Source organism: Periplaneta americana, chromosome 2 (assembly GCF_040183065.1).
Source record: "Periplaneta americana isolate PAMFEO1 chromosome 2, P.americana_PAMFEO1_priV1, whole genome shotgun sequence".
NCBI lineage: Eukaryota > Metazoa > Arthropoda > Insecta > Blattodea > Blattidae > Periplaneta > Periplaneta americana.
In genome coordinates this window covers 87,122,970-87,139,954 of record NC_091118.1, presented here as the reverse complement: position 1 = coordinate 87,139,954, position 16,985 = coordinate 87,122,970, and the positions used below count along the sequence as shown (strand labels likewise).

Here is a 16,985-nt window from a genome sequence, read left to right as displayed (position 1 = left end):
AGGTTCCTTAAATGCCATTTGTAAGTAAATACCAAAGAGTACATATTACAATAATAAGAGTAATTATTTGTTCGTCAACACAAATGAAAAAATAAAGACTGGTATTCTAATTTATTATATGTACTCTTTGGCACTAAAAAATAAAAAAATAGTATAAATACAATCCTATTCACCCCTATGTTTATATACATCCTACTTTATGGTACCGGTAATTGCTTTTATAGTGACGTTCGTAAAAATATAAGATTTTAGGTTAAATATGAGATTGAAAACAGAACTGTGATATTTCCACCTGTCTTTTATGAATCAAAGGAAGAAATGGAGGAATACAGTTCGAGTATTTTTGAAAACATTACGCACAATAATTTAAAACTTGCGTACTTAAAGTGTACTAGATACTGTAAGAAAATAATACAACTTACCATCTGCTACTTTCAAATCCTCTTCAATCTGAAGTTTCTGCTGTACGATTTCTCGCTTTTCTTCTTCAAGTACACCTTTCTCTTTTTCGAGAAGCTCCAATGATCTTCTCCAGTCTTTCTGCTTTTCTTCCATCTGTTTTCGCCACTCTTCTTCCTTCTTTTCCAATTTTTTTGTCCATTCTTCTTCCAATTTTTGCAATTTCCTTCGCCATTCATCTTCACGTTTCTCTAATCGCTTTACTTCTTTTTGGGTGAGAACCTAAAATTAAGATATATACTTTATACTTCTTAAGTACATATTTAATTTTTGAAAGCTAAACTTACTATACAAGTATATAGCACTAAACAATCAAAGAGAAATTCACATTTCCTCAAACAACCAGGAATAGCAATAAAAAATCTACACAACTCGTTCATTACAATTCCTGGTACATTAAACAACAAGTTATGTTCATTTTCTGTAAGAATTTATGATCACCATGGTAGTTAGTAATTCTTTAATCGTGATAACGTAGGAGGTTAGTTTGCAGCAGTACAATGTTTTAAAGCACAGTATGATTCTACAAATTCCATAATTATTTCTACTTCACTATTCCTAGCCAATGAGACGTACCCTCGGCAGGTGCTATCAGTTATATTGCACAAGCCTAGATCAGTTTTGGGGTCAAATTGTTATCACATTTAGCACGTAAACTAAGTCTGAGCAGAATGTCCAAGCTTTCTACAAAGACTAAGCCTACCTATTTTTATTATTAATAACGAGAAATATTAATATTTTAATATTCTTTTGAGAATTCGTTCATTCTATGACGTTTACAGTATTATCAAATAAGTTTTAAGCCAATAACTAAAATTGTAGATTTCAATGAAATATAAAAGTCAATGTAGGCCTATATATCTTGAAGTCACACATAAATTAGGTATCTCTTTTCTCGAACTTTATAATGAAGCAACTCGAAGTACTACACACATTTAAACAAACCACAAGAATAAATCTGTTCTCGTAGTTTATGTGTGTATGCATGTTTATTATATACCAGTACATACCTTGTTCACAGGGCTTCCTATAAATTATACAGGTTAGTTTTTTTTTTTTGGCCTCCTCTTCAAAACAATATTCTATATACACCCCTGATAGTGTTAGATAACTGTTCAAAAACTACTACGAGCAATGCTTTTCACTTACTTTAATAAAAGGATATGATAATAATAATAATAATAATAATAATAATAATAATAATAATAATAATAATAATTAGGACAATAAAAAGACAGATGATACTACTAAACTGTCCTCAAATGATATTTCTCGGAGGCCACAACTTGAAATTCCTATCTCCCTGTCAACAATCCACACAATGTTATTCGGTATTACCTGTGCAACATTTAACAAGCAATGGAAAATCAATACCAGCTATTGACGAGACAGGCTGCTACATTAGTGTCCCCGCTAAATACAGCCAGATATTCCATAATAATCAAACTAATTGCAGAAATTTTAACAAGTCATTATACTGTAAAGAAGCACTTGCGAGAATTTATCTAATAATCCTGATTTGTCACAGGTACAAGTTACAAAGTGAAACAGCAAAACATGTTCTGTGGCACTATCCTATATTTGTAACATTAAGAGGATCTATGCTAAGAAATTTTTGAATTGACATGACCAGAATCAACAATACTCCAATTTCGAGCAACCTCAAGTTTGCCCAGCACCTAAGATGGTTTAAGTGAGGTTTTCGTCACCTTTCACTCTTTGCATTACAATCCAATCCACTACATTCTTGGTATTTGTATGTGAGTGATATAATCTTATGATAATTCAGATAGTAATTAAATGAAATGAACGAAATCAAATTAGTCATATACGAAAAAGTTTTTGCACTAATTTAATAAAATAAAATATCAATAAAGAACTACTAAGTTAATATTAATATTAACACAGTGAAGTAGTTCAACAACTTAACAGTTCTTCAGTGATACAGACTATAAGTATTAAAAAAAAGCATAAGCAAGAATGAAAGTTAATACTGTATATATATTTATCTTGCAAGCAGAGTATATGGTGGTGGTCTGTTTATGGTGCTACAGTAACCATCACGGATAAAGGTGGACTGGTTTAGAAATCTTCTCTATATATACAACCACATAATATATAGTAAACCAATCCACTTCATTCAATTACTGGACGTTAAATTAATTGCATTACTTATATTCTGCTTGATTCTTTCTTTGCGTATTATTGCGTACGCAAGAGGGCAGGTTACTGGGTTTGAATTCCCCCTTGAACTTGTTTGAAAAAATGACATATTTAGATTTGAGTATTTTTTAATCCATAATCGTTTTTCCTTTTCTAATTTTTCACTATCAGAGTAATAAAATCTACATCGACATAAGGCATAGTCCTCTTACCCCTCCTTCAATATAATCCCTGTGCTTGTTGCTACGTCATGTTCGAATTATAACAATGTTATCCTTATTATCAGGGAAAGGATTTATATGTAAATACATATTTACTTATAAAGCTAATATAATTTATATTTTGCATTATCTTTATGTTTCACAATGTGTAGGGTTGAAAAATCCTACTTTTATTTTCCATATTTTTCCATATTTTAGAGTTTAGTACATATTTTCGTTAATTTCCATATATTTTCCATATTTCATATAAAACAGTCCATATTATATTAGGTTTAACAATAAAACAAAACAAAATTCCATTAACTTTTAAAAATACATTTCAACAATAGAGATTTAAACACATGTTCAGTAATCCCTTTAACATCAGAGTTATTTGAAAATTAGCAGTCCTATCAACAATGGGAAAGTAAGTTACAAAACTGTATTAATTTAATTTAAAATTTTTAACAGACTTCAGTTGTGCAGCTCAACAGTTAAATGCCAGTCAGAGTACACATAGGTTCAGTTTTGTAAATCATACTATAAAGACGGTAAATATGCCAAAAGTACGTCATTCAGTCAATTTAAAATCAAAACTAACAAGTTACATTTCAGAATTTAAAGAAGATGGTTTATCAACTGACAATAAAATATTATTTTGTAATTTGTGTCAGTGTGCAGTATCATCTACACAAAAGTTCCTGGTGCAACAACACATTACAACTAGTAAACATCAGGCCAACAAACAACTAAATTCCAAGCAGAGACAATTGTTTTTAACACAACCAACAACATCGAATGTAAGATCTGAGTTTAACATCGACCTGTGCCGTTCTCTCATCTCTGCTGATATTCCTCTCTACAAACTAAAGAATAAGGTCTTCAGGGAATTCCTTGAAAAATATACTCAACATACAATCCCGGATGAGTCAACACTTAGGAAGACGTATGCTCCATCCATCTACGATGAGACAATACAGAAGATAAGAGATGAAATTAAAGATAGTTCAATTTGGGTTTCCATTGATGAGACTCCCGACAAAGAAGGTAGACTTGTTGGTAATGTAGTTATCGGTTTGTTAAGTGAACAATATTCTGAACGAATTCTTTTACATTGTGATGTTCTAGAAAAGTGCAATAACAAAACTATAGTTAAACTGTTCAACGAAGCTATGGGTATCCTGTGGCCAAAGGGTATTATGTACGATAATGTGTTATTCTTTATTAGCGATGCTGCCCCTTATATGGTCAAAGCTGGACAAGCATTATCTGTTGTATATCCTAAATTGACTCATTTTACTTGTGTGGCGCATGCATTTCATCGTGTGGCAGAAGTGGTCAGAGACAATTTCCCTAAAGTAGATTTGTTGATTTCATCAGTGAAAAAAGTATTTCTCAAAGCTCCCAGTAGAGTTAACGTGTTGAAAGAAATGTACCCTGAAATTCCATTGCCACCAAAGCCAATTTTAACTAGATGGGGTACATGGCTAGAAGCAGTTGAATATTATGCCGAACATATAGACTCTATTAACAATGTTCTCCTTGCATTGGACTCTGAAGATGCAGTCTCAATTGATACTGCGAAAACAGTTACCTGTGACATAAGTGTGAAGAATGACTTAGCTCACATTCAGCATACATTTTCATGCATCATAAAAACGCTCAAAAGTCTCCAAAATAGGCACCTTTCACTATCTGAAAGTTTTGAAATATAGACTCTATTAACAATGTTCTCCTTGCATTGGACTCTGAAGATGCAGTCTCAATTGATACTGCGAAAACAGTTACCTGTGACATAAGTGTGAAGAATGACTTAGCTCACATTCAGCATACATTTTCATGCATCATAAAAACGCTCAAAAGTCTCCAAAATAGGCACCTTTCACTATCTGAAAGTTTTGAAATTATAAATAGTACTGTGGAACAACTGAATCGTGGTAGAGGTAAAGTTGCAGATGCAGTAAGAGCTAAGGTGGACACTGTACTTTCAAAAAACCCTGGATATGAAGAACTACAAAAGGTTGTTGCTGTGATGAGTGGTGAATCAACAGTGAAGATTAACTTGGACTTATCCCCAGCAGACATTGTGAAATTGAATTATGTACCAGTTACTTCTTGTGACGTCGAACGCTCTTTTAGTCAGTATAAATCTATCCTCAGAGACAATAGAAGAAGATTCACTTTTCAGCACTTGAAAGAAATGTTTGTAACCTATTGTTATGGTAACAGACAATAAAAATTGTGTTTTGTTGAAACTACATTGGAAGATAAGGTACGTCCATTATATTTTTTGTTTAGTTTGATTAAAATGTACCAATATTTAACGTACATAGTCATTTTTTTATAATTTTAAGTCCATATTTAATTCCATATTTTGGTAAAAATCCATATTTAATTCCATATTTTGGTAAAAATAACTACATATATATTTACATATTTCATATATTTTTAGTCCATATAAATCCGTTCCCTGCTTATTATAGAGAGAGACCTAACACCTAGTACCAACCTTGTTATAAAATAAAGCTGACACATATGAAATTAAATTGTGAAATATATTGAAAAGGTTGTTTCGACATTTATGCAGTGCAGATGTTTAATGTTGTGCATTGTCAATTCTAAACTCATTTTAAGAGTAGTAACTTATTCACCCATTTGTTAGTTTGAGTTCTGACTTCATTGTGAAATGTTCGTTTAACATTTTGGGCATTTGACAGTTCATATTTTTAATATAAACTTCACATTATTGTTCTGGGTTCTTTCATATGTCTAAGTAACCACAAAGCTCAATTCTAGTCAGGTTAGTGAAAATTTCACAATGGCTAATGTTTCTTCGCACCCGAAGCATGACGATGTTGTCACACTCGTTCTTCCCAGAATCAGTTTCGGTCAATTCCACTGTGACGGGTGTTAAGTTCAGAAATAGATTCTTCGAAATTTAACTGGAATACAATAATTAATAAAATATTTATACTAGTTCTTTTGTACTCCAATGAATCTCCACTTCTTGCTTGTCAGACACAATTAATTATTTTTTTTCTAACCATTATTTGTCAGATGATATAAATGAAATAAACAATGTGACGGGTGTAACATGAAAAAGACATGCATAAATTAATGATACAGTTTAACTGATAACTCTGTGAAGTTCACAATTTGAATTAACTGTGTTACCTATTTTCAGTGAGAGGAAAGTTAAAGGAATCGAGTGATATAATTGATGTAATTAAAATATTAAGCCTTGCACTTACAATTCAATTAATTTTAGGTGACGGGTGTTACTAAATAATGTGACAGGTGTTACTTGTCTGAAGAAATTTCACTTTTTTTTTTGGTTCAAATCATAGAACACTTACTCTGAACATACATTTTCTGTAGTTCACTACATAGATCTTAAGAGTACTGGTAGCCTAATATCAAGGGTAGACATATGTTTTGAAAAGTGTGCAATTTTTTTTAAGTTAACTTTCACTTAGTACATTACAAATATGATTAATACAAACACACACACACACAGATATATATATATATATCTTTCTGCAAATATATATATATCTTTCTGCAAATAGTCTTCATATCTGTGTTGTTTGGGTAAAGGGAGATAAGTCATAAAAATTAGCTTGGAAATAAATGAAAATTAAACTTGGATCTCTTACTGAAAATAATTTTGTACACAAAACACATCAACTGCAAGTATTCTTTTCAGTTTTGCATTTTTGTATAATTTAACTTGTGTGTTCATCTGGGGAACAAAATTCCATCTGCACAAAAAATTACTTATCCCCCCTTTACTCGAACACCATAGAATTTTATCTTTATTTAATTTTATTCGCCTACAGTATTCAGCTTGCCTCTCAGCTGCTGATTTCCTTATTCTGCAATTAAATATATACGGTGTCCAGCTATCTCAAAACGTTAAAATAATTAGCTGCATGCAGCTTCGTGTATCCTTAAAAATGCAGCAGCTCAATCTACATTTGTTATTTTTAAGTTATGCTAGTGTTTAATATCTTCAGTAATTCATTCCTTGTTAACTAAGCAAGAAATAATATTACAGAATAGAAAAGTAATATGTTTAACTAAAATAGAATATAAGTACATTTACATTTGTAGCCTATAATTTTTAAGTAAATCAGAACTTTCGACCAAACATTCAGCTTAATGTAAATTTGGTGGGAAATCTTTCAGACAAGGAAGCTTTTGGAGGAAACAGTTATTGACGAATGTTGATAACTTAAAATTCAGTTTTACCAACATCTGAAACCTATTTAATAATGTATTGTGGGAACTACCTGCAATAAATCAAAATACAGAATTCCTGTGTTCTCCATGCTCTAATTTTGTAACACCCGTCACATTAAAACACTTGTTATTTTTAGTTTTAAAAAAATTTAAAACATACTGTACTTTTGGCATCATATTTCGACTTAGCTATCAAGAACTGGTGCCTTCAGGACAAAAACTGAGAGCAAGAGAGTAACTTTAAGCATATTCTGTGAAGGGTATTACATAAAAATACTTATTTTTAAAATAGCAAATTTTTAAACTCACTGAAATTCATAAAAGTAAATTGACACTGATTTTAAAGTCTTCTCTTTCTGTTAATAGAATTACAACAAAGAACGGATTTGTTTATTAATTTTAAGTTACGGTTTGGCAACAAACTGCCAAAGTAAATCTGACAGAACAAAAGTACACACTAAAAATATTCACTTCGGATGTATGTAAAACAAAAATGAATTAAATAAATCAAACTTTTCTGCTAATTTCTAAAAATTTGAACTTTCCTGAAGAAAATGTTATAAAGAACATATACTGAATACGAAATTTAATTTTAACTTCAATGTTCAACCTATCATGGAATTGACTTTTCACATCCCCTTGTGAAAGCTTGGCTGATGATAATGATGATGATGATGATGATGATGATGATGACGATGACGATGATAATAATAATAATAATAATAATAATAATAATACACAAAATTAAAATACCGATAATGTAAACTGTAAACAATTGAAGGCATTATTACAAAAACAGCCCTAGTCATTTTTAATTAAATTGAGTTAAGGACACGTTTGCTATTACTTCAAATGTTTATAGCCTCCAAAAATGACACATGTCAGGTGCAATAACCACAAGGATAAACACCAGTTCTACGGAAACAGCTGACATGTGTTGTCCTATTTATTTTTATTGTTCTCCTGAAGAGTAGCAATTTTGACAAGGGTTGTTTTTGTAATAATGTCTTCAATTTTAATAATGACCTTCCCCCCCATGACAAAATTCTGAGAATGTCACTGTATGGTATGGGCGATTATGATTATGTAGCTCCAGGAGAGGTTTTAAATATAGACTTAACCTAAATTCCAGACCATGAATGCATACCTACACTTAATACTAATTTTATAATTTGTTTGCCCCTTTATTTAAAGACTCTGGCTTTGTTGGTTAGCTCCATTTAAGGAAAAACCCTCTGCTGTGACTGGGAACCGAACCTGGGACCTCATGAACTATGGCCAGAAACTCTGACCACTAGACCACGTAACTAAATATAAAATGGTTTCATCATACAGTCATAAAAATGAGTACCACTACAGATTAGCTTACATCTACAAATTTTGGACTACTGGCACCTAGAAAGACCTTGAAAAATAAAATGACCCCTTGGTCTAACTTTGATTGTGAAGGATTGTGATGATGGAAATACGTCTCATAGTATATAGATTATAGAAGAAAAGAACGCACACATAAGAACAGGTGATATTTCAGACAGGAAGGCGTATACTTTTTCGATTTCAGAACAGCTGAAAACAAGCGTAAAATTATCAGTTATTTTATTAGTATGGTTAGCATGGGTCCATCATAAGAAAAAAGACGCATACTTTCGACAAAAATACGTTGGTACCACAGTAGCCTACCTAGTTCACAGGACATAATATTATATTAAGCATTATATCATAATGTCAAATTTTAGTTAAAAAATGACAAAGATAAAAAATAAAAAAATATTAATTTAACTTACTAGACTTTGTGCTTCTTGATAAACTTATCACTTGTCTTTATATTGGCATAGCATATACCAGTATAATATAGAAACATACAAATTTAGACTATCCAAATTTAAACTAACCAAAACAATCCATACCTAACCTAGTGAACGTTTCATGTTTATTATTTAGTTTGATATAAAGCTTCTGGTAGGCCTAACTTATAGAAAATATGTTTATTTTAAACTTATCACATTGATCCAACATTTCACTGTTGCCTTCTTTATTTCTGTGCCATGGATATTTTCTGGATGAAGAAATCTCCCCCAACAGTTTTTGGTTTTTGGTATTTGTAGAAACTCAAATCCTTGAAATTCTACTGCACACATACGACACCTTTAATATTTATGTTAAATCTGTTCCTACGCTTTGTTCACTGTGAGAAGGATTTGATTAAATCATCAGTGCTCCAGTGAAGGTGACCACAAGGATCCTGAATACAGAGCAGTTATGTTTTTTAAATCGATTAATTTAAAACAATTCTAAATTTTGGATTTGGGATTCGCTTGATGCCAAAATGTCATATTGACAAAATTATTTTCTTGAAAATATAAATGATATTGGATGATACGTAAAGGGCCCCTAAGAATTTGTAATAGGAAATTTTGTATTTGAAAGACTTGGAATTTTAATTTCACTAATAGTTGGTAGGTAGACTGTGGAAGGGAACCTCTCGTTTCAAATAACATACCTTTGACGATCCACTGATTAACAGGTATGTTATATTTAGAAGAGAGGAAAGGTAGGCATGGTTCATATATTTCTTGTTTTTCTTTGTTGACCTCGTCCACTTATGAGAGGTTTCTCTCAAAGCAGATGATTGAGTCTAACATCATGGCCTTATCCTTAACCCTGTCAATGGTTATGATGTCCGCATATCTGTTGGAATCTGCAGCCGAAATGCAACTAACCTCTTCATGAACTTCCCAACCAAGATGTCTTAGGACTTCTGCAATACTTGTCCTCACTCTATGATGTCTGTTGTTTTGTAGCAGCTCGCTTTTCTTGCAGAATCCTAATACGTGATCAATAGTTTCTGTCTCAGGTTGTATTAAAAGATCTGCCAGGAATGGATTTTACAGGAATAAGATTGCAAGAAAGCTTCACTGCATTGACATATTCAGATGTTTTTTGCTGGACATCCATGAATTAGCTTTGGGGCAGTCAGCATACGTAATCACTCCTTCCCCTTTATGTGGCAGTTGACACCAAGCTTGGAATGATCTCGTTCTTAGAATTTCTCTAATTTTCCTCCACTGGTCTTTGGAGGAAGAGATGAAGTAAAATTAAGTTTTCCAAGGGCCATATTTTCCTCTTCAAGATTCCATATATGATGTAAATGTGGATCATGAAGGGGCTGAAGACGATTGCAGATATTGAAATGGTGTATACTGGCTTCCCATTCTGCACACAATATACCCAGTCCACGAACATTTTTGGATGAATATAACAAAGAATTTGGAGTGTCATCGGGTAACATCATGATTTCTTTGACAGCACTTCTAACTATTTTGTCAAGATCTCTTAAGAAACCGGTGGATAGTTGATTCAAAGGTGCACATTGTGAGAGATATATGAGCCTAGGCCACATATTCACTAATATTAATTTTTAATTTCTGCTCAGATTTAAGTAATGTTGTTTGTACAAGGCCATTAAGATCAGATGTTAGATTTTTAACAATTCTATTTTTATCAATTGAAATTTCATCAGTAAAATCAATGCCGAGGTATCTAATACATTCTTTTTTATCTGTTTCTGAATTAATTTTTTAACCTTGTAAAGTTGTAATTTTGCATAGTGTCAATTTTCCTTTCCTTAGTACTATAACTTTACTTTTTGAAGGATTAATTGTTAAACCCAACTCTGCAAGACTGCTCTCTGCCAAATTAAGCACTGCTGTTGCATAATTTTCTTGTTTACTGATTAGGCCTAATGTTATGTCATCCAACAAAAGCTAATGCAGATAAAGATGACAGATTTTCTGATAATTTATATCCATATTATTCAGTGATTTCAAGATCATTGATGTCTTGCAATACGTAATTTATAGCCAAATTGAATAACAATAGTGACAATGGTGAGCTTTGTGCTACTCCACATTTAATAGGTATGGGTTTGGTGGTCTTCAAATTAGCCTGAACTTGTATTGCATTGTCTGTCAATAATGATTCAATAAGCCCATATAAATTTTTCGGAATTCCAGAATGCAGAAGCGATCTTTCTATATGCTCATGTCCAATGGCGTCAAATGCTTTAGATACGTCCATAAAAATAATGCAACAATCTCTTTTATTTGCTTTTGTGTAATGGAGACAGCCTTTTACAAGAAAAGTATTTACATATGTTCCAGGTACAGATATGAACCCTCGCTGATGTGGACTTAAGAGTAATGAAATTATGTAATTTTGATTCTAGAACTTTTTCTATTATCCTTCTTATTATGGAAAAAAACAATAATAAGTCTCCATTGTGCAATATTATTTGTGTCTCCACCTTTATGTATTTATATCATTTTTCCTTGTCTTAACCAAGTAGGTACATATGAAAAATGCAGCATTACTCTAGTAAGCAACGTGAGAAATTTTGTGGTTTTTAAGTGTCGAACAGTGATTCTGTCTGGGCCAGGTGACGATCTACCTTGATGTTATACAAAGCCTTACGAACTTCTTCAGAAACTAAATCATCGGGAGGTGACTCAGCATTTGTAATCGTAAGAAGTGGAGAATTATTGTTTTCTGTAGAACAAATATTTTCAAAGTGCTCAGTTATTGCTATTATTGGAATTTTGCAAGGCTGGCATTTATTATTTTTCTCTAAAATTTTATGAGCAATTTTACGTCTTTGGTTATAAAAATCATACTGGACAAGCTCATATTCATAGCATTCCCGATTTTTTCTCTCTGCTTTTTCGATTTCCGGACTGGATTTTTTTTAAATTTATAATTATTTCTGCAATTATTATTTAATCTGTGGGCTTTATAATACTTAGTAGTGGGATGTTGGGGCCCAGGCAGTTCTGGTATAAAATTAATAAATAATTCTAAAACTTCTGTAGTATTTCAAATTCATCTTTAGTACTATTTAGTATGATCTGCGAAAGTTTGTCTTCCCATAATTTCAATGGACTAAAATTGTTATTTTCCGAATTATTAGAATCTCCATAATTTTGATTTCGTGTGGGCCTACATCTGATTCTGGATGATGTTCATTGTTATAGATTTCAGAATCATTAGTAGTCCTAGAATTAGGTCTATTAAGATATTGTGCAGCAATCCTCTCTGATCTGTTTTCTGGATGGGTTTTGCCAATATGGATATTAACACCCAAACTTGATTTACAAAGTTTTTTGCAAACAGGACATTGCAGTGCATGATTATTTTGCACATTCACATCTGACATTTTACATAATTAGATTCATACAAGCATAGACTCAAAACTAGTATTAAAAATTACTTTAAAAATCATAAACATAAGTAATTTTCCATTTTGTTGATAAACTGTCCATAGCAACAATAACATTCGTTGACACAATAGTAATATAGTTTTAAATCACACACAAAAAAATAATATATATGCTTCAACATTTACTAAAAATATTGCTTAATATTTGCAGAGGTTCCAGGCACAACATAGTCAAAATCAGAAATATAAGTTTTGAAACCACTATTCAGGAAACTATAAAATACGTGAAAATTAGCTCACTATGAATATCAAACGATATACTTCTTTCCATTGCCTGCTCAATGCAGAGGAAAGATACAATATGTTGTGCCACAGAACAACAAAATAATAGAAGTGCATGGTGCATGTTACGAAAGGGAAGCACAGAACAAATGGTGCGCTCCTGGTGGTCTGGCTGTGAAACTTAACATTTAAAAATTTGAGCACAATACTGTGGTTTTGTTGCTTAAATTACAAACATTGTTAAAGATGAATGTTGTTATTTTTGTGTGCTTATGTTATAGATAATAAGTAAAAATTTCAACAGAACAAGTATAAATTAAATATTACTGGTAGTTGTTCTGATGAAATTTTCACTTTTTCCTTAATTAAATAACATAAACATACAAACAATTCATAAAATACCGTAGTCATCAGGCTCTCATCTTAAAAGAAATATTGTGGCTATTTTGTTGTTCTGTATAACTTTCTGTTGCCTACGAGATATATCTCGCATACAATGGTGTTTCCCACTAGCATCCAATCAGAAAATTCCATTGAAACATTTAGTGCTTCTGGTGATTGGGCAACAAAACAACGGCGTGTACAGTCTTGCTACTGAAAACTCCTCTCTCATTTTCACCCCGTGTTGTGCTATCATAATAATTAGGGATTAGCAAAAGAGAAGCCATTACATCATGTTTTGTAAAATCCACCCAGACACTGTTCAGGAAAAAAGAGGACGTATAGTAAGCCTAGTTATTAGGATTAATTTTTCTATTCCAATTTAAGGTGTAATACTTCATCTTACTATTACACCACATTTTAGAGATTTAAGAAATGGTGTCATTATTTAGTATGGGCCTGTATTTCATAAAAATAAATAAGGTAATTCATTCACCAAATTGACATAAGTTACAATTTAATTTTGTAGTTGACTTTATTGGTAAAAGGTAAAGGTATCCCCGTAACATGCCATGAAGGCATTTGGGGGACATGGAGGTATTTATCTAAAAATAAAGAACTGAAATTGTGATTTTACTGTATTTATACGAATGGTTTTAATCATAATCTAATAGGCTATATGAATGCAATTAACTTTTTTTTCACTAATTAAGAAGATCTACACTTTTAATTCAGTTAGTCAAAACAGTTTCCAGATATAGTCTGGTTTGTACAATATCATAAGTAGGCATTATACTCGTATGGTGCTTCAGATCTGTCACAAATCTACTAAAACATTTTCAATATACAGTCTTATGTTCTCAATTCTCTCCAAGTTCTATAATAATAGGTCTCTATCTTACTACTGTATAATGTATTTATTTCAAAATCCAAAAATATTTACACCTTCTGAAGAATGTCTGAGTTAGCTCTGTGGTAGCATGTCTGCCTCCAGACTAGCCGGCCCAGGTTCTATTCCCAGCAGGGTCAGAAATTTTCATGTAAAATTTCTACCTCGGGACTAAGAGAGATGGTAGTGCATAACTTCTAATCAGTAAATTGTGCACCAATATGCCTGAAATCCCGAATCTTTCTCCAGTGCATATGAAGAGAAGGCATATCACTATTGACAGTGAATCATCCGTTGGATGGGGATGTTAAGCCTGGCAGCCCCCTTGGTGCTATTCGACAGGAGTAGGCTATGGGCCAGCACCGGGTTTCCCCTTCTCCCTTCCTCACCATCATCATCCTCACTCATCCCCTACACTACATAACACTAACACTTACACAGACACTCACCCTAGTACACGACCAAAAGAAACTCTTCACAGGTACACATCATGCATAACGTGGCCCACCAAAGTGGATTGCAACTTGAAAATGGGTTACAGTCCTACTGTCTATATGCTGTATGCTGAATCAGAATCACGCAAGAGAAGTGGGTAAGCATTAGCTACACACCTTCTGAAGAATTCATCTATTACACTTCTATAATAATGACTAAATCTTTGATCTCGCTACACATCACACATGGGACTGACGTCTGATTTGTGTTGCGTTGTTTCAAGATGAAATGAAACTGAGAGATGGTACAATTTTACAACTATACACACGTCTGGAAAAATAAATTCAGCAAACTTTCGTAAGATCGAGGGTTAGTGACAGGTTAGATTTGTTCAGGCCAGTGGCGTAGCCAGCAGGTGGGCCAAGGCCCGCCCAAAAAAATGCGAATTTTTGCGTTTTTTATGAAAAATACTCAACATTAAACTAAACCATGGATCCAGAGCAATAGTTATAGTCGACAGCATTAAGGTAAGAAGTCAGAAATGCGTTCATTTCTTCAAGAGCCAATTTAACTGTTGGATTGTGCCTAAAAAATCGTCTGGCAGCGATAAAAATAAGGAAGCCGTAGAGGCTACTGAATTGTTACATCAGCTAGAAAAATTTGACACCTTATTTATTTGGTATGTTTAGACGATATTCTTGCTCTTGCAAATTCATTATCGGAAGCACCTCAGTCTCCAAAAATGGATATTAGTGTATGTTCGTCCTTCATTAAGGCAATGATATAAAACTTTTCAAAGCTCTGAAACGAAGAAAAATTCGACAATCATGTCAAACACAAGGCTCTGTAATCTAGCAATTTTATCCATCGAGAGGGAGAAAAGTTGGAATTTGTTGAAGAACGGACCCATCATCAGTGATAGACAGATTCGTTGCTAGGAAATCTCGACTGCTCCAGTTCACCTTATGAAGCGTTTGTATAGATATGCCTTGCATGATTGTTTATCATAATTTTGCATGTTATTAAATAAGACTTCCGAGAATGTGTTTCAAGAGAGTTGACGACAGCGGCATTGTCAGGAGATGGGTCAGGTACTTTCAAAACCCTGCATATGTGGCCCACCCAAAATAATTAGTCTGGCTACGCCACTGGTTCAGTCATTTGTTATGCCTTGCAAATACGCTTTTTTTGGTAAATAGATACACAAATTTACTATAGAGGTCTGGGCCGAAAAAAAAAACTGTCATGCGCAGTGCAACAATGATAGTACCACTGGTTTAAGCGATGATTTCGTGTAAAAATGTTTAAGAGAAATTCATCGGTCGGGTAAATGTATGTGGGGGGCGGGATGTGTGGGTCTGTAACTTTCGCAGTGATCACTTCGTGTCCTTAGCATGATGTGCTACAATTTTGAGGTTATTTTCAATTACTTATGTAGTTTTTCTCTCCCATGTATGAGTAGCGGGGCCGAAGATTCCCCTAAAAAGTTTATAAATAACGTTTAACAAACACGTCTCACCTTTCCATCAGCAAGTTTGATTTCTAAACTATCTTGTCTTTTTAGAAGAGGAGGGGACGAAGTTAATTCTTCTCTAACACCATCAAGAGAGAGGCTGCCCACGCTTGATCCAGAACCTTGTCTTGAATGCCGTCCTTTAGGCCCATTACCATGTAGAATTTTTTGTGGAGGGCTGCTAAGAGCAAGCTTAGTAGGATCACTACCGGTCTCCTCTTTGATTTTATTTTTCAAACTGGCGAACATATTTCAAGCCCCTGGAAATATAAAAATCAAACCATTTAAATATACGCTAATTAGAAGTGTTTACAACTCAACACCAATAAATAAGCACTAAGCAGACGACATACAGATATATCAATGATTTCTTTTATGATAATACCTTCAACCAGTCAATATTAACTTCAAAATGGGGAACACAATATCCACATTAGATCCGATACAATAACACCTATTCGAGTGACATTTTATGTCATTGCTATGAGTCACTATACAAACGATGTAATTATAATTAGGACACGAATTCATTTCTGCAAGACAGCTGCCATTTTTATTTGACGTCATTGAAACCCCTTCAGACGATGTACTGAAGAGAGATTTATACACAGTGGCGAAAATTGTCCTATACAGCGCTCTTTGCGGTGCCACCGTGAAACACGGCAGATTTGAAATAAGCGCCTACTGTTGTAAGGCCGGTTACACACTATACCAAAAAATGTGTAATGTAAAATGTGCGCCGAGAAAATTCTTTACAACGTTGGGTATACGGAGATAAGAGCTACGATAAAAAAATTCCTCTTGTGAGTATTGCATCTAACTGCAATATATAAAGAAAAAAGACAACTGGTATATCATATTTCAGGTAAATTTTATGAAGTTAAGTCCATAGTCTTGTTAATTAGCAGCATTTTTTCTCATGCGTAAATGTGTAAGAAAGCCTGGCATACTATGCGGTGTGTACAGTATTTTTCTTGGGTCCGGCGTAGAAATTGGTTATCACTATTATACTAAACCTTGTTTTGAAATTAAGCGGTGAGAACAATAACCATTCAAGTCCACTTCTGTCCATTCATTTTATGCAAATTTGCAATTAAATTTATGATATTTCCATAAGTCTTGCGACTTTAAAAGTTGGTGTACTACTTTGTCTCGATCTCGAAAACAACTAAAAAATATTATGTGCAGAAAATAATAATTAGGTAAGAA

The 16,985-nt window shown here is 33.0% G+C and overlaps 1 protein-coding gene across 2 annotated transcripts in view; it reads right to left on the bottom strand.

Moving 5' to 3' along the window:
* LOC138694388 (golgin subfamily A member 1-like) overlaps nt 1–16,363 on the bottom strand; it is a 128,505-nt gene extending 112,142 nt beyond the window's left edge. The window contains exons 1-3 of one of the 2 annotated variants that reach the window (XM_069818075.1): nt 16,162–16,363; nt 15,783–16,036; nt 423–681 (exon numbers count right to left, since the gene is read on the bottom strand). In XM_069818075.1, coding sequence (XP_069674176.1) covers nt 423–681; nt 15,783–16,025 — 502 coding nt within the window. In that variant the 5' untranslated portion in view covers nt 16,026–16,036; nt 16,162–16,363. The remainder of the gene's footprint in view (nt 1–422; nt 682–15,782; nt 16,037–16,161) is intronic. The other variant, XM_069818076.1, reaches the window with a different exon arrangement.
* Nucleotides 16,364–16,985: the final 622 nt, after the last annotated feature.